The 18,398-nt window shown below is 39.4% G+C and overlaps 1 protein-coding gene across 1 annotated transcript; it reads right to left on the bottom strand.

Annotated features, from left to right (window-relative positions):
- Nucleotides 1-637: 637 nt before the first annotated feature.
- LOC146568479 (alpha-tectorin-like) lies at nt 638-16,903 on the bottom strand. Its single transcript, XM_085284544.1, has 25 exons — nt 16,875-16,903; nt 16,222-16,282; nt 16,096-16,119; nt 14,772-14,887; nt 10,924-11,202; nt 10,728-10,823; nt 10,419-10,584; nt 9,768-10,168; nt 9,102-9,678; nt 8,427-9,010; nt 7,056-7,608; nt 6,365-6,963; nt 5,785-5,942; nt 5,157-5,557; nt 4,794-4,990; nt 4,220-4,615; nt 3,849-4,132; nt 3,314-3,591; nt 3,076-3,195; nt 2,755-2,939; nt 2,469-2,629; nt 1,933-2,184; nt 1,602-1,761; nt 1,397-1,499; nt 638-1,299 (listed from the first exon to the last, which is right to left on the bottom strand). Exons 2-25 carry the CDS (start codon nt 16,265-16,267, stop codon nt 1,169-1,171), a joined length of 6,267 nt encoding a protein of 2,088 aa, XP_085140670.1. The 5' UTR covers nt 16,268-16,282; nt 16,875-16,903; the 3' UTR covers nt 638-1,168.
- Nucleotides 16,904-18,398: the final 1,495 nt, after the last annotated feature.

The raw sequence follows: 18,398 nt of genomic DNA, 5'->3' as shown, positions 1-18,398 counted from the left end.
GCGAAGCTCTCAATTTACCGGTCGATCTACGTCCCTACCCTCACCTATGGCCACGAGCTGTGGGTAGTGACCGAAAGAACGAGATCGCGGATACAAGCGGCAGAAATGAGCTTCCTCCGAAGGGTGGCTGGCCTCTCCCTTAGAGATAGGGTGAGAAGTTCGGCCATCCGGGAGGGGCTCAGAGTAGAGCAGCTGCTGCTCCACATCGAAAGGAGCCAGCTGAGGTGGTTCGGGCATCTGACAAGGATGCCCCCTGGGCGCCTCCTGGGTGAGGTATTCCAGGCATGTCCCACCGGGAGGAGGCCCCGGCGCAGACCCAGGACACGCTGGAGAGATTATATCTCTCGGCTGGCCTGGGAACGCCTTGGTATTCCCCCGGATAAGCTGGAGGAGGTGGCTGGGGAGAGGGAGGTCTGGGCCTCTTTGCTTAGGCTGCTGCCCCCACGACCTGGCCCCGGACAAAGCGGATGGATGGGTTGCAGCTGGGTGCTAAAGATCAACTTGGCCTTCTACTTCAATAACAGAATGACTAAGTGAGACTTTATTCAGCAACACATTTTACTGTATGATCTTACTGGAGATAAAAAATAGACATTGTTCATAATCAGATTTTTATTACATATTATGAATGATTTGTGATACATTTAGGCGATTATTCATTAACTTTTATTTCAACTGATAAAACGAAGCAAAAATAGTAATCATGTTATGATATTAAATTGTAGCTCAAACAGTAGGTACCCAGTTTATTGTACTTCACTTTGTACTATCACTTTATTTTGTAAATCCAAAGTAGTGTTGGTTGCGTTTCTGAGAGACAAGTATATGTGCACTAAATACTTTATTTAATCCTTGATTTGCCCTTGATTATACATCATTATTTTAATTATGATGTAGATTTAATTATAAAAATCTCACACAGAAACCAAGAACAAGTTAATCTTATCAACAAACAGTGAATGCAACAAGGTTAAAACTTTAATATCACACATATTTTATCCCATTTAGATTTAAAGCCAACTTACTGCAAACCTTACCACAACTAAAGAAACACTCCTCAAGAAAGACAAAGACAACACTCCGATGAAAAATACCATTTAGAAGTAACTGAATAATGAATGATTTTCAAAATATGGATCATTTTTGATCTCCAGAGTTTTGGCGGTTTCTAGACTGGAATTTTGGGAGCAAATCGTTTGACCAGCAGGGTTACCAGCATGCTGGCTAGGATCAAACTGGCCAGCAGGGCCAGCAGAGGTGTCACCTGGCTTTGGCCACTGTTTAATTGCATCACTGGGTCTGCAAGAGAAGAACCAAAGTTTACATTTACTTTATCCGTGAACTTTATGTGATCAATAAGAGTGCAAGGTGAAGAGACATGAGAGCTTCAATGTACCTCTGCTACCTGGCCTTGAAACAAGCGGTCCAAGTGAGATGGATGAAGTGTCATGGAAGGATATATCCCTCCGAACTCGCCTGTGGTAACCCGGGTAACAGCGCTGAGAGAAAAAAAATGTTTATAGGCTTCTGCAGATTTAACAGTTTTTAAATTTATTAGGTAAGAATGAAAACCAATAAGAATTTAAAACAGTGGTACGTACAGCTGTGCAATTGTTGTGTCTCAAAAGACACAGGTGCACATTGCAGTGAAGGTAAATGGATGAATAGTTGGTAAAAGTAAACATCCTGAAGGAGAATCGGGCCTCAGTAGAGATGCCGTTCTGAATCAGCTCTACCGTTCCATCGGCTTCATTGGGACACCTGGAAGACAGGCAGACGTTTAAATATCCCACATTATAAAGCAAAGCAGCAGAATTCATTATGAGGAAGAATTGGTGGAGAAAAACCGAGGAGAGGTCTGTCTGGGGCTGATTCTTTCAAGTTTTTAATAAAGTATACTAAGACAAGGTGACACTGCAAACGTGCTCTTACTCTGCAGTAATAAGATCCCAGCGGACGGGGTAATTTGGCATGTTGACTGGTGTGGCCCAGCAGGAGTCCAAAATAGTGGAGATCTGGCTTTGATCCACTCCTTCTGTTCTCACCGCCACATATAACCTCTGATCTATTTCCATTTGTATGTTTGTGTCACTCCTGAATGGGAAGCGGAAGCCAGGGTCCTGGAAGGGGATCATTCTCATGCTGTACTGTCCTTGACCGATTGCAATCTTCTTCCTAATGATGCTACAAAAAACATAATAATACTACAAATGAGTTCATTATTAAATGATGAACATTATTAACATGCATGAACATCAAAAAGTGTAATGTTAATGTGCGGCAAAAATGACGTTCTCATTTTCATGTTTTTATTTTGTCTTATTGTCAGTATTGTGATCTTAAAGCACTATCTTTCAAAATAAGTTCCCAAAAGATGCCTGAAGTGCACATTTAATTACATAAAACACTGGAATATGTAAAAATCTAATCTAAGTATTGTATATAATGCATAGGAGATGTATTGTTACCTTTCTACAGGATTGATGCCCACAGCCATAGACAGGGCCTGATTCAGGGGGTATTCGCAGCAGAAACGCAGATTGATGCTCCTCTGGCGGCTGATAAGACTTCCATGAGGATCCACAAAACCCTGGACGATGTTCTCATACATGAAATGTGTTCCGTTGCTCTAAAATTAAAAAAACAAAACATTACAAATTGAATATGATGTCATTTATAATATAAATGACAAAACATGACATGTACAGTATAATAACAGTGACTATCCATAATATTTTGGTTTTATAACTGTACCCTGAGTGCTGTCCCACACAGATGGTTGTCATTGTCAAAGTGGAAAACCAGTCGACCATACTCAAGAGTCCCATTGCAGGATTCATCTCGGAGATGGAGGGCATCAGAGTGAAAGCCAGCCTCAAATAGCTGACAACGGGACATGGACATGGTGCCTGAACTACTGGCACAAGTGATGGTTGAGTCTGTTAATACAAGTTTAAAAAGAAGAATAAGAAAACAAATAACTAACAAATCCCATTTTTCTTGTACAAACTGCACTGCAGTACCATTGCCAATGACCCAAAAATAAAACAAGGTTTAAATAGGAGCTTCCTTCACCATAGCTTTCACTGTTGCCTCGGTCATGGTGTTCATCACAGAAGCAGCCATAGACACCGTCCTTCTTACCACACCACTCGTACTCTGTGCAGTCCAGCTGTTCACATGGGTCTGACTCCTCTGCAGAAGAAGAGTGACAGGAGTACAATAAAACAAAGCCAATCTTTCAAGAAAAACCTGTTAAGCTCTATCAAAAGACATCAAAAAGACATCACTTAATTATCCAGCACAAACTTACCACACAGTAAACCAGAGCGCCAGTCAGGGATGTCTAGCCCTAGAACAGAGCAGGTTTTCTCATAGGCTGAGACAGCAGAACACAGCATGCCATTGGCTGGAGTGTAGAGGCAGAGGTCATAGACACAGGAAGTGAAAAATGGCTCGGGGTCAGAGTGCAGGTGACAGGCTCTGAATGGACCGGTGGTGTTGGTGATGACACTGCAGAGTTGGGAGTATTCTTCTCTAAAGGTGCAGTCATTCAGTCCATCACCACTTCTTTGATCAGTAGACCCACATCTGGAAAAGACATTATATGTTTAACACTTTGGGAAATTTTGTGTACTTTGGTAAAATGTCCTGTACATCTACACTCCCAATTCACACTCAACACAACGGTACATTTATTATTTTTACTGGGATGTAATATATATGCTGTTGTCCTTAAATGTCCATAAAATCTTCTCATTCAAAGCAAGACATTATGTTATATGAGTTGATGAAGGTCAACAAGACTCTATTTTTGGAATGTCCTAAAGAAGTTCCAAACAGCTCACCCTGGTTGGCTTCTTGTTGACTTCCAGCTCTGTCCAAAGTCATTGTCATTTTGTGCCAGTGTGCCATTGGGTGAGACTTTGTCATCCCCAGAGTCGCCATTGAAGTTTCCACACATACCTGTGACTCTGTTTTGACGGTTTTGGGCGATTCTTACCAACAAAGTACTCTGGCCATCAAACTGGACCGCCAGGTCAAGTGCATCGACAACTATGTAGCTGCCTTCCCTTACCACCTGAGCTAAAGTTCTTGCAGAGGTGGGAAGAGACACTTCTCCACTATTTACCTAGAAGAACAAGCGTTATGAGAGACATGCAAAGTACCTGCTGTGAAGGTGTTCATATGAGCGAAACATAGAAAGCTTAGTATTTACCGTTACTCTTTTATTGGGTCCGATCCTGATGTGCACACTTTCTGGATGGTTTGAGAGGTATATGTCCACTGCAGACACAAATGACACACGGTTGTTTCCACGGTGATTGTTGGTGGCTATCACCTGAAACTGGGTTTCATTGGTGCCATGGTTTGTGCTCTCAGCGATGATGTAGGAGCAAGTTCCCTGGAAATGAGCCACTGCTCCATCAAAGGTGATGTAGTGTGGATCCCCCCACACTGTGCAGGTGGACATGGCATCGTAACAGCCCAGCTGGCCGTCTCTGATGGAGCACTGTTGTGCAGGAGTGCAAGACGAGGCAGAACATCGCAGGTCATTTGGAGCGTGACATTCACATCTCTGTGAGCAACCGTCTGTCCAGAAGGACTCGCCAGCCTGTGTGAGAGAATGTAACAAAAAGAGGAAGAATAACCGCAGTTTATAGTAAAGCCTACCATGTATTTACTGTTGCCAAGCTGTCATTGTTAATTATCTGCTCAAATCATTTATGCAATTAAAACCTTTAAACTATATCCCTCTTTTATATAGCTCTATGGTTCTTTGTAGAACTTACATTATAGTAGAATCCATTATACTGGCAGCCACAGCGTTCCACTGGGACACAACTGGTTCCACTCCTGCGGTAGCCTTCGTCACAGAAACATCCCTCAGAGCAAGCCCGTTCACAGGTGGTATCATTACTGCTGGCACAGGTGTGGCCACAGTCAGTACCACACAGCTCATAATGGCTGTTGGCTGGACAGTCCAGTGCTAAAAAATCAAGAAAGCAAAAGATGGATGTCAGGTGGTTAAAAAAAACAGTCATGAAACTTAGACACCATATTTCAACACACTTACAAAAACAACAACAAAAAAGAAGCATTTTATCTTCTTGTGCTTGATACTATATCAGCAACACAATGGCAGGTTCACTCACCGCAGGTGGTATTTTGTCTCCAAGGGTAGATTCGAACATTAGCAGACTGACAGGCTCTAACATATGTTTCAAGAGCCCTGCAAAGGAGGTCATGACCTCGATTTCCTGCCACACACACGTCAAACACACAGTCGTTGAAATATGGTGCACGGTCCACCTCCTCGTGGCAGAAACTGAAGGGCCCATCAGCTGCCTGGATCACCTCACATTGATCTCTAGCGGGCTGTTCATTGGGACATCTCGGACATGATGAGCCGCATCCATCACTGCAGGTGTAGTTTCCTGGGACCTTCCAGGCTCTCCCAAACTCATCTGGAGATGCGACTGTTATTCCAGATGGGGTGTAGAAGTCATCATTTGAATTTCCATTGAAGTTTCCACAAAGTCCACATGTTTTTCCCCTTTTGATGAGAACAGTAAGATAAAACAGATTCATTGGTTTTACTGTGGGGAGGATTATCAATCTTATGGGACACCCCAAAAGACCATTCTGAGCCAAATAAAATCCTGTACATTCGAATTATGTTATAAAAGTGTGGTAGTGCACAACTATGAACACTTTTAAAGGTGTCAGTGTGTGAGTAATTGCAACACCAGCTGATTTTGAGCGAAGATGAATGGCAGATACCTGTAATTTGGAGGCACAGTGATAGAAACTGTACTCCATCCATCGTATATGACGCTTAAGCCAAAATCAGTGCGGACAATTGTTCGAGATCCACTGGCAAAGATAGATACTTGACTTCCATTCAAGAGAATTGGTACATTCTGTGTTATTCCATTTACCTGGGACATTGGAAGAACAATTTAGGAAAGCCAAAAATATTTAATTTTATTCATATGCCCTTTATCCGTAGTCATATGTCAGTACTAAACAAATGTAATAGCAGCACAATGACCAACAGCAATTATTTACCAAGGGTCTCTCACATTTGGTTATTTTTTATTACTGTCCCTACAAGTGTAAGTGATAGCTCATTGTTAAAAATAAACTCAGTGAGGCTCTCTAGTGAAGAAATTGAAGTTTCCAGACTACTTTCTCTTTAACATTCCTTTACAGCAATTTTTTGTTGTCCATTTTCTAACAATACTTTGCAGTTAAGTGGAGGTCTCTCTCATGGTAGGTTCATCTGCAACTGTCTGTGGCTTTAAATTTTTCTTTTTAAAATGTAAAATATGAGTAATTGTTCAGAAACAGTTCCGCTCACCTCTACCATACCCCTGTTGTATCTTGACATGTGCACATGATAGCCCCACACATTCACGAAAACTTCTGCTGTGACTGAAACTGGCAACCCATTCAATGCCTCATTCTTAGCTTCCACAGAAAACTGATTCAGCTCATCAGTGGCATTACAAAGGGTCACCAGCACATAGCGACATGTTCCTTGGAAGTCATAGGCCTTACGATCAAAGGTGAAATAGTGAGGGTCTCCAGAGGCAGAGCACGTGCCAGAAGGGTTGGGATGGCAGCCAAACCCGCCCTCCACCACACGGCAGGACTCCTGGGGCCCACAGGAGTTGGGAGTACAGTGGACGTTCCCTGTATTTCCGTTACAGGTACACAAGCTCTGACATTGTTCACCATCCCAGAACTGCTCACCACTTTCGCGATAGCGTCCTTGATGATAGCATCCACAAGATGTTGGTGGAACACACTGGTCACCATTGAGGATAAAACCACTGTTACACTGACAGCCCTCCTGGCACACACTATCACAGGTGAAGGGGAAAGAGAGGCTGGGGCAAGCAGAAGGACAAGAGGTTCCACAGAGTTCATAATGGCTGTTTGATGGGCAGGTTAGTGCTGGAGAAGAACAAACAGGTTAACATATGAAAGCATTTTTAAACATTTGGAGATCGTGGCTAGAATTAATTCAAAAACAGTTGAATGCTTACCACAGCCAGTTGCATTTCTCCATTGTCCTAAGGCAACACCCTTCTGTTGACACATTAGTGCATAATCTCGTAGGACGTCACACAGAGTTGATGCTGGATTGTTAGAGCCCCTCATGATCTCCACACATACATCCACCTGCTGCCTTGGGTCAACCACAGACCAACAGGGTACAAATGGCCCATCTGGTGATCTGAGAATGCCACAGTACTGACTAGAATTAAAATCGGTCCTAGGATCATGACCTCTGCTTTCCACACAGTGAGCAGCCAGAGAGCCAACTCGCCAGCTGTCTCCAAAGTCCTGAGAACTGTTGACCAGGACACCGTTGGGTGTGCGGAAGTCATCATGCGGACGACCATTGTAGTTACCACAGAGTCCACCCAGTGAACCGCTGTAGACACCAGGAGCAGTGACACGGACAAAGTGAGGCCAGACTGTCTGCACAGTTACACCAAAGGAGGTGCGAATGATGACACTGCGCAGGTTGCTGTAGAAAATTTGGATTCCATTGGACCCAGCACTGAAAGGCAGCCTGATCACCTGACCAGCCACCTAAAAGGCATTAAAATAGTCAGTCATAATAATTATAATAACACTTTTAAGTAAAGACCATTTTGTTAATGATGTTTCCATCTGTCATTTCCCAATAAGTCCTAAGCTTGGTACTTATTGTAGAATGTAGTAGATAATATTTTTTTTTACCAAACAACCAGTTTGGAGCTATTATATTAGATCATTTTTATTTGTAACAATTTCCAGATTGACTCTTAGAGCTAACTGGTCTTCCTTAATGCAGCTCCAAAACTCTGCAACAGCCTTTTCTGTCTATCTTACATCCTGACTGTTTTAATTTATTATGCTTTAAAGTGCTAATTGTTTCAACTGCTTCAATATACACCACTATAATCAACATCTGTTGTATTTACTATACTGTCGTACTATAAAAGTGTCATACTATAATGATCATATGGCAGCCTGTGATGTGATGGTCTGTTTAAATGAAGGAGTATATCAGTAGGACAAATTGATAGTTAGTTAAATAACATCATACTAAATTAAAAAGTAAAAGTGAATATAAAATGAATAATTTTGGTACACTATAAAGGAATTCATTCTTATAGGGGAAAAAAGCAACTCAAAGCTAAGTGACAGTATTTAAAGGTAACCTTTCCTATTTCAGATTTTCTGGTGTAATATTCTGGTTACAATGAAAACAACAATGTAGAATAATGTCCGCATAAGTACAGAGTGATCTCTACTTAATGATTCTCTATTATTAGTAGCTTATCTGCTTGTGTCAACTTTTTTTTGTGTCTTTCATTATGACACATTAATCTACAATGACTTTCAATTGTATTTCTGTCATTTACCTGAACTTTGCCGTTTATTTCCATCTCAATTGAGACCTGTGTCCCCTCTGCCTCAAACTTTAGCACATTGGAAAAGCCTTGCTGGTTTCTTGGCACTTTTTCTGCTGTCACCGTGAAGTTTGGGTGACTGGACAGTCCCATAACTTTGGCAAGTGTCAATTGACACGCCCCAGGATATTGGTATGTCAGTCCATCAAATGTCTGATATGACCCTGGGCCTCTGATCCAGCATGTTTCATAGCTATTTGGTCTGCATCCTCTTTCTCCATCCTCCACCCTGCATGATTCAAATGGCCCACAACCATGAGAGTTGCAAGTCATGGAGCCATAACTGCAGCTACAACGTCTCCCACAGTTTTCATCTAGTATTACAGTTTGTCCAGAGCGGTAGTAACGGCCCTCAAAGCTGCAGCCACACTCGGCATGAGGGACGCAGACCCCACCACTGAGGATGTAGCCTGAATCACAGATGCAGCTTTCTTGCACAGGGAGAGGACAGTTGTGGGTGGAGTTGGGATTGAGACAAGTATCTGGACATCCTGTGCCTTCAGACTCAAAGTGGCTGTTGGCTGGGCATGGGATTTCTAGAAAGAAGAGGAAAAATTAGATTTTAGCATCTGTGGCATTTTAATAAAATTATATTTTGAAATAATTTTTAAAAATGTGTTAATATACCACAAAAGCCGGTTCTCCTCCAGCTTTGCAGCCGAATATTATTTTGTTGACACTGACTTGCATACACACTTAAGGCTTGACAGAGAATAGGTTGGTACCCTCCTCCTACACACAGATCATACAGACAACTGTCCGCAAAGGACTGTGGAGGAAGTTGCTGATGGCAAGCAGCAAAAGGTCCAGAACTACTGCTGAGGATACCACAGTGGTCAGTGTTGCTGTACAATGCTGTCTGTTGTGCAGTGCAGCCAGCACAGGCCAGACCTCCACACTGTGCCTCACAACCAGGCTCATCATCCCCTGATGCTCTCCAGCTGTTAGCAAAAACCACATCAGAGCTCACAAGCTGGCCCTGGCGTGTGCGAAAGTCATCTTGAGGTTGATTGTTGAAGTTTCCACAAAGACCGCATGTTGTATTCTGATAAGTGTAGGTCAAGCTGATCTGGACATAATGATTTGTGTCATAAGACACCACTAAACCAAAGTCAGTGCTGACGACCACAGAAAAACCTGACTCATAAACCTGCACGGTGCCATTGCTAAGGGAGAATGGAGTGGATGCAAAGTTCCCATTAACCTGTAAAAACACCAGCATACAGAAAGAGTAAAACACACATGTCACAAACACATATCACCGTAAGTTTAAACTTGATTCTTATTCCATACCTTTGCCTGACCACGACGTCCTTTGACAAGCTCAATTGTGTCATTGTAGACATGCACTTTCACCAGTCGTGTCCAAGAGACTTGAGTACTGCCTCTGTGCTCATTTTTGCCTTCTACTCTGTAGTAGGGCAGTCCACTATTACATTGCTCAGAGAGAACATAGGTGCAAGTGCCCTGAAAGTGGAACACTCGGTTATCAAAGGTGTAGTAATGGGGATCACCACTTATGGTGCAAGTGCGTCTCTGCACTGTCTGGCAAGAAAACTGGAAGGAAGTTTGCTGGCAGATCTGTGAAAAGGAGCACGGCTGGTTGCGGCACTGCAGGCCTGCTGAGGTGCATGTGCACTTCTGTGCACAGGTCCTGTCACTCCAGAAGGAATCACCAAGCTGCACTGGTAAACCTTTGAAACAATAGAAAAATGAATACTTTACATTTTTTTACTTCAACTTGAAGAGATTCTTACTACTCAAACAGTGTTCATTTTTAAATTTTAGGATTCATTTTTGTTTATTGTTTTCACAGAGTGAAGATCAAAAAATGAAGGGCTAGAGAGGGGGATTGTCATTTAATATAATAACATTCTTCTCATAGAATTCTCGTAGAATTTTGATCAGCTGGCTATGATGATCGTTCTCTAGCTCAGATCTTACTGTTGAAAGTACAGCCTCTTGATCCATGGTCTGTCCTGAAGGCCCAGCGACCGGGCACATGGACATTGCTGCTGAGACGGAAATTTGAGAACTGTCCTGTTGCGTTTCCTGAGAATGATCCAGGGATGGAAAAATGGTGAACAGAATTGACTGTGTCATATCCAGCCTGAAAATGACATGTCACACTGTTAAAAATAATTGCATGGTTATTTTGTATTTACATATCCCTGCATTTAACTTAAAGTAAGAGATGGCCACAAAAACTAAAAATATATGTTTTTACTATATTATATTTTAAATGGTACCAACCTGTATAGAATATGCTGTGTAGGCTATTTGCCCATAGTTCATCAACACAAATGAGTACTGGCCACCCGATATCAGGACAGCTTGGACTGTTGTTTGCTGAAAAAAAGCAACTTCTTGTTTTTAAAGTATATATATTCATAGGTATTATAACCCTATGCTTCATATTGATTGCATAATTTAGTAAGAGGTGACTTACTGTTCCACTCGTTGGATAATATGCCACCTGATACCAAGTTGCAACAAAGACCCAGTTTGCATTAAAATTGAGTCCTGGAAAGTATTGATTAATGTCCTGTGTAGCTTGCTGGAGAACACTGCCGCTGGTGTATTGGTTGTAGTAGATCTGACCATTTCCTCTGTTGTCTAAATCTGTCCAGAATGGAGCGATGATGTCTCTGGATCTATACATTGGAAACAGTTGCGGGGTGTAGCTAGACCATGATGCATCAAAGGTCAGATGCCCATTGTGGTTTACCTAGAAAATAAAAACATTCTTGTAAGTCAAAACCAGTATAAATTAGGTATCAACTGTAGGCACTTCAGACACAGGTGTTGATCACTTGTTATTAAAATGGTGGATCTGATATCACTGTGTTGGTCTTGTTCCTGCATCATCATAGTAATTATGGTCCAGGATCAATATTACAACTGACCAGTCACGTTGTCGTAATATTATGTCTTTGTAAGGAAATGTAAGGATGTGTATGTAATGTAAGGAAAAACATTTTAATAAATACATTGTCAGGGTTAAGTTTGCTGTTGGCCAAATTTATGTTACTTGCTGATTTGCTAGTGATAGTTTTTAATAGCATTAGCCAGATTCTTGACTAATGCGAACTCAATTTGCAGACATGCTCATGATCAGTTGCGATGTTGGCCCTGGACGAGCATTATTATGATGATATAGGAACAGCACCAACACAGGGATATCAAATTGTACCATTCAAACCTATACTATACCTGTAGCGTAGTATAAATAAATAGAGGAAACAATAATCACTCACTGACGGGGTAATGAGCCAGATTCACAAAGATGAACAAAATACTTTTGACTCATTAAAAACATTAAATCTCAAAATATAAGTTGATATTTAAGTACTCTATACCTAGTTTGCAACTATGAAGATAATGTTAGCTTTGTGCTTGCCATTCCTCATATTTTAGGGGTGCAACGATACACAAAATTCACGGTACGGTTCGATATTTTTTCGATCCAAAAAAAAATGTTCATGCCTTTTTAATTTGTCATTTATTAAAATTATAAATATATATTTTAACTTAAAAGTACAGTTTTTAAATTTAATGTTGCTGAAACAACAAAGTAATAAAAATTAATAAATCTATCTGATCGAGAAATCACTCATCTTTGGAAAAGAGTTTATTACAGAGAAATGGCTCTTTCCAAAATAAAAGCTATACTATACGCTTCTTCTGGGCTATATTCTCAGCAGCATATTAAACATATCAGGTCCCCATAAGGAGAATCATGTGCTAACAGCTGTCTAAATGACTCGGGTAAAGTTTGTAGCATGCGTGCTTGTTGTTTTTGTCTGCTTCCACTTGTCTTTGCACTAGGATGATGTCGGCGTAAATGTGCAGTCATATTCGTTGTGTTCCCACTAGTGCTGTCAGCGTTAATCTCGTTGAAATGACGTTAACGCCACAACACAGCAAATCTCTGTTAACGAGCTACCGCGGATCGCCCCGTGCGTGGGGCTGGACGGCCAACACGTTAACGAGCTAACTGCGCTAACGCACTAGTTCCCACCAATGTAACTGAGCATTGCGTGGCACATCCAACATACTGTTTTACTTTAGTCCATGACTCGCTTACCTTCAGGGTCATACGTCACATGAAAACCAAAATAGTTCCAAACGCCAGATCTGAATGAGGGTGGGGGAGGTTCAATTTGCCATGTTGCAAGGAGAGCTTAACTTCTGTCTCGCCAGCTTGCACTGCGCTCAGTGAATCTGCGTTCGACTACTCCGCCTAGGCTGCACTATCGAGCGCAGATCCACTGAGCGCTCAACACAGACAGCATCGTCAGAAGGAAAGTTGATAAAATAAATTTAAAATTTTGTATTGTTCGATACATATGCCTACCGAACCGAAAGCACTGTATCGAACGGTTCAATATCGATACGAGTATTGTTGCACCCCTATCATATTTATACTAGTTTAGTTAGCTGGAGATAAAATACCATTGCTCGTTTTCTGACTCATCCATATTCCAGTATAAGAGATTGCTTACTGTTAAAATGCTTTAGTTCAATGCCCAGAACAAACATGAGCTAATTTGGCAAAAACTGGAATTTTACTTATTAGTGACACAGTGCAAATTGTTTGAGCTGATTTTGCCCATAGATTGCATGTAAAAGATAAATGGCCACACTGCAAAGCTTTAGCGGATAGTTCTGACCACTACTATCTATGTGTTATAAACCAGCTGATGATAAAGGGGTCTATCTGAGAAAGTAGATCCACCCTAAAATAAACATTACAGATCTGCATTAGGATCTGCTTGTGCCCAGGTGAAGTAAATTTCATCATTAGCTGGTGATCGCAAAGTTCTATGCAGAAGACCAATACCCTGTCAATTTTTTTGTGACCGCATGAACTCATCAATGTAAACACAATGGTTCACTTAACCAACTTTGTCTCCTACAGACAGAATTCAAAGACGTGTACCAGAAATAATGTTTAATTTTTATCTAGAGAATACTAGGAGTTTTCTTTCTTTCTTTTGTTTAACCTTTATTACAACTTTTTGGGGCGGAAGTTTTATTTTTTTTGCCTGTCCCGTTTGGTTCTTTAGACATCAAAATTTTTGTCTGAAGGCCAACAAAGATACCCTACAGATTTACTTTACCAAGTGGATCATCACGGCCCTGCCATAGTGGTCCATTTGATCCATCTTTGTTGTTGTTATTTATTTATTTTATTATATTTTTAGTTGTTAAAGATGGGACAGACATGGCTGGGGGATAGGAAAGGGAGGAAGGAAAAGAAAAAAGCTAGGCCTCCTTCCCAGAGAGGTGGAGTCTAAGTCCCGACCTGACATAGAGACACAGACGTACAGGCACACACAGACACAAACATGCATTCCCTCCCTCATGCACACGTACCAATACTCAGCACTCACCTAACGTGAAGACAAACACTAATGGACACTGTACACACAATCACAACCCCCAACCATACTCTATATCCCAGGTCCAGGTGCCCTCGCCCCACAGGGGGAAGCCGCACCATCTTGCACTGCAGTCATGTATAATTAACTGTATGCAACAACAAACTCTGACAGCACTTTAATAGTGTCTTTAATAGTGACTAAGAATCACTAACAATTTGGTAACCTATTGTGATTCATAAAGTAAGCTTTTGGTGGAAAGGAATGACACCCTGCATTAACTTGCTACCTGATGTGGGGATATGCAGAGGTGGCAGAAATACCAAACAGTGTTTGGTCTCCACACGTGGCAAAAGCTGAAAGATGTTCAAAGAGTGACCTGATGCACACATAGGTATATATGCACACATTAACATGTGGGACTCTTACTAAATAGCTGCCTTTGTCAAACTATGTGAGTTGTCCCCTGGTGGTCACTAGAAAAAACATATATTTAAGGAACATATTGCGAGCATTGACTTCACTTTCAGACCCAAAAGCTACATCCAGCCATCTTTTTTTGCAGTCTACGATAAATCATCACTGCTGTACAGCTACATTTTCCTTGTAAGTAATTATTGGTCCTACATTCCACCACACAGAAGCATTCAACTATTTTTATGTATTTTGGTACTGGATGAAAATGACAAGTCGGCAAGTAATTTTGAAATTGAACATACATTATTACTTTCATAACAGTGAATTTTCTTTTCTTTTTCTTTTTCTTTTCATTTTCTTTTTTAAGCATGTACAATTCAGCTCTGTGGTTGTAACTGATTTGCAAACCGGAGAATGAACATTTTATACATCTGCATTTAAAATGCAGATGTATAAAACAAAGATGTTTGAGTTTTCCAAAACATATTTTACTTACATAAATCTGATTATATGACTGTCCAAAAAACAGGAAAGCACGCTGTAGGACAATAAGAGGAGAACTTCCATCGTCTGAACGAGCACTTGTTGTTCCAGATATCGGATAGAGGGTACCTTAAAAGAGTAAAAAGGGGATTTGCCCCATTATGCTGCAGTTTAAACACTGTATCCTACAGATACAGTGTCTTAATAAATACAACCCCAATTTCAAAAAAGTTACTGTCAAAAAGGTAACTAAAAACACATTGAAGTTATTTGCAAAACTCAGAAACTTCAATGTATTTGAAATTAAACACACAAACAGTTTGAACTTAGAACTGTACCATTAAAAAAATATATTGGTTCATTTCAAATTTGATAGCAGCAACAAATCTTATAAAAGCTGTGATTCTAAAAAGGAAAACATGAAGGAACACTTTGCAAATCGTTGTTTAGATTCCAATTCCATTACTTTATTTTGGAATTGGGGTTGTACAGCATGAAGAACCAGAATAAATCCTTTTGAAAGCATTTTGGCCTGTCATAGCAGGAAGAGTAAATCAGAACACAAAAACAATACACTATAGAACTAAAAAACAACAGCCAACAAGGAGGTGGTGGCCTCAGACTGAATTCAGATCAGATTATTCTAAAAAGCCACCTGATGAGATAACTCTTATATTAAAATCATGTGCAGCTAAAATTTTGATGCCAGAGGAAAAAGTTTGGATTACTGTTAGTGTTTTCTGTTCACTTCTTTTTACATGCTTGTCTAGTGGCAGCTATATAATATAAATATAATGTAATATAGTTGATACTAATAATAAGTAAAGACACTATATGTGTCTAATACACAAGATTCCCTCTAAAGGTGCTTATTGTTGGAATCAACAATGCAATAAGCTCACTTAAGTTATAATTTAAAGAAGTATATTAACTCACCTGATGTCACAGGACCTGCTACAACAGACAGATAAATAAATACATAGATACATAAATACATATATACATTTGAAAGAATTACATTTAAGGCTACTCAATATTGTAAGTATGCACTCAGTAACTTAAGTTTTAATTAAAGAAGTATGTTGACTCACCTGGTGTCACACCTGTGATAAAAATATAAATGAATACAAACATACAAGTTCACATACATAAATCATGAGTTTAAAGCTACTTAATTAGGAAACAGTGATTATAGTAGTTGTCAAAGTAGTCTTTGTTGTTATCGACTGGTATAATCTCAAACTATTATCGATTAACTATTTATATTATTTGATAGTAGATAGATCTCCAAGAGAATGTTAATAAATTATAGAGAGGTGATCAAAGCTTTCACTTACTTGTTGTCTGAGGACTCACATGGCCTATCACAATAAGCACGTGTTTGAATACAAATCTGAGAATCCTCACATCGTTAATCAATACAACAACAATAAATCATTAGGCTGATTTTATTTAATACTCACCTATAATCACCAAAAGCAGCAAAAACAATAGGGTTTGACCCGCCATAACTCAAACTCAAACCTGCAGAATGAATATACATAAATAAAAAAGTGGGTATGCAACATGTATATGTACATAATTTGTTAAGTAGCCTATAGGGCAGAAGATGTTTTGAAGTTTAAATGTTGATGTGCACTGAAATACTCTCAGCTAATAATATAGGCATTACTGTGCGATATTAGTGAAATCTAAACATATCTTTATAAATTTCAGCATACACATAATATAATAGCACATAATAATAATATAAAACAATCCCAGAGAAGTCTGAAAATAATTTTAGTTTAACCTCCTAACACCCAAACTCTTCCATGGTGTGCATTTTTAATTTCTCTTTGATATTTGGGCATATTGGGGCCAGATGAATGTAAAAACAAAGAATTACCAGATTTATTTTTTTTTTACCTTATTTTTGTTTTCAAGAAAAATAAGAGCCACATATGAGGATATTCGTTTAAAATTTTGATAGAACAGTAGCAGTATAATGTCCTCATAAGTGGATATCAGGCCCATGTAGAGCAAAATTGAGTATTTTGGTCTAAATAACCCAAAATGTGATGTCCACATATGTGGACGCCAGGTCCTAGAAGGTTAACCGAAATAACTTAATTACCTTGCCACGTCTTCTTTGGCTCATATACATCTCATGTGAAGCAACAGGACTCCCTGCAGCACTGCTTTTGTACTGCCAGCACTGGCAGAGTTCCAGTAAATGTTCTTTGTCTTACCTCTAATGTGCATGAGACACTCACAAAGAACATTGTTTCCTCATAGCAATGAATCATACTTTTAAACATTCATTATAATAATCTCGAGTTATTGTGCACATTAAAAAAGGAGAAAAGGAGATGTAATAATGTAACAAAGGCCTGAGTAAGGAATTGTGGGACAGTATTTGTTTCAGATAGGCTATTCTTAGACAATTCAAATCTATATCGTTTAATCTGTCAAGTAAAAAAAAAAATAAATGCAAACAAAACAAAAAAAAGTTCTGTTTTTTCTTTTTGTTACTTTTTTTTATTGGTGTCAGTAACAAGTTGCGCTTCAAATGCCATCTGGAGGTCTTAAAACTATTGCAGAGACTGGTCTACATAGTTTTGGTTTTGTTTTCTTGGTTTTAAAATACCACATCTTCTATGGGAAATCTGATTTCAACACAATGTCTGAGAACAAAAAAAACAAAACAAAACAACATCAGTCATGCAGAACAGAAAACAAAACAGAAAGGTGTGCCTAACCATAGCACATACGTCTATGTCAAAGTTGTTAACTAAAACTAAACTAAAACTAGATATGAGCAAACATTTAGTTAACTAAAATAAAAACAAACACTAGACTCCAAAATGTTTGCAAAATAACTGAAATAATACATGGAGTTGAAAACTAACTATAAAAAATATATATAGGGAGAGAGGAAGTTGTATTATTTGTTGCTTTTGTAAAAATTCTATCAAAAGGCTTTCATTGACATGTTTATCGAGACTCTGAATGTCACTACTATCAAAAGGTTCTGTATTTGCATTGTAACATTTTCCTAAATGTTGCCTCTGACATATACCATACATACAGTAATCATTAAAAAGACTAAAACTGATGCTGACAGTAATAACAACTAAAATTAAACATTTTCATACAATAAACGAGTACGTGACCTGACTTGAAAAAATTTCAAAACAGAATTAAAATAAAAACTAATTAGAATATACAAAATTAGAATACCTCTGATCTATGTACATGTAGGTCAGTATTTCCTTTTTCCTCTTTATGAAAGTGTATAACCGACCACTTTTATAACTAATCCCTTTACGGTTTTTTGTTTGTCTTTTTTTATTTTGTTTAGGTTACTGAGTTTATTTAGAATCCTAGAGTGGGTCATAACTCTTAATGCACAAAATTTTAATTACCTGATGCACTTAAAGAACAGGGCAAGCAAGTAGTGAATTAGAAGTGTTTAACATTTGTTTTGTTTTAAATGCTGCTCTGGCTTTGTGCGTGCGTGTGTGTGTGTGTGTGTGTGTGTGTGTGTGTGTGTGTGTGTGTGTGATTCAAGTATAGTTCAAAAGTTTTGAACTGTACTTGTGGGGGCCAGCAGGCACTTGTGGGGTCCAAATGCCAGTCCTCATGAATTTGAAGGACT

The sequence above is a fragment of the Mchenga conophoros genome, linkage group LG8 (assembly GCF_057382185.1).
Source record: "Mchenga conophoros isolate Kocher_MC1m ecotype Shallow Benthic linkage group LG8, M_conophoros_male_GT1.1, whole genome shotgun sequence".
Lineage (NCBI taxonomy): Eukaryota > Metazoa > Chordata > Actinopteri > Cichliformes > Cichlidae > Mchenga > Mchenga conophoros.
This window is presented reverse-complemented; position numbering and strand designations above follow the sequence as displayed.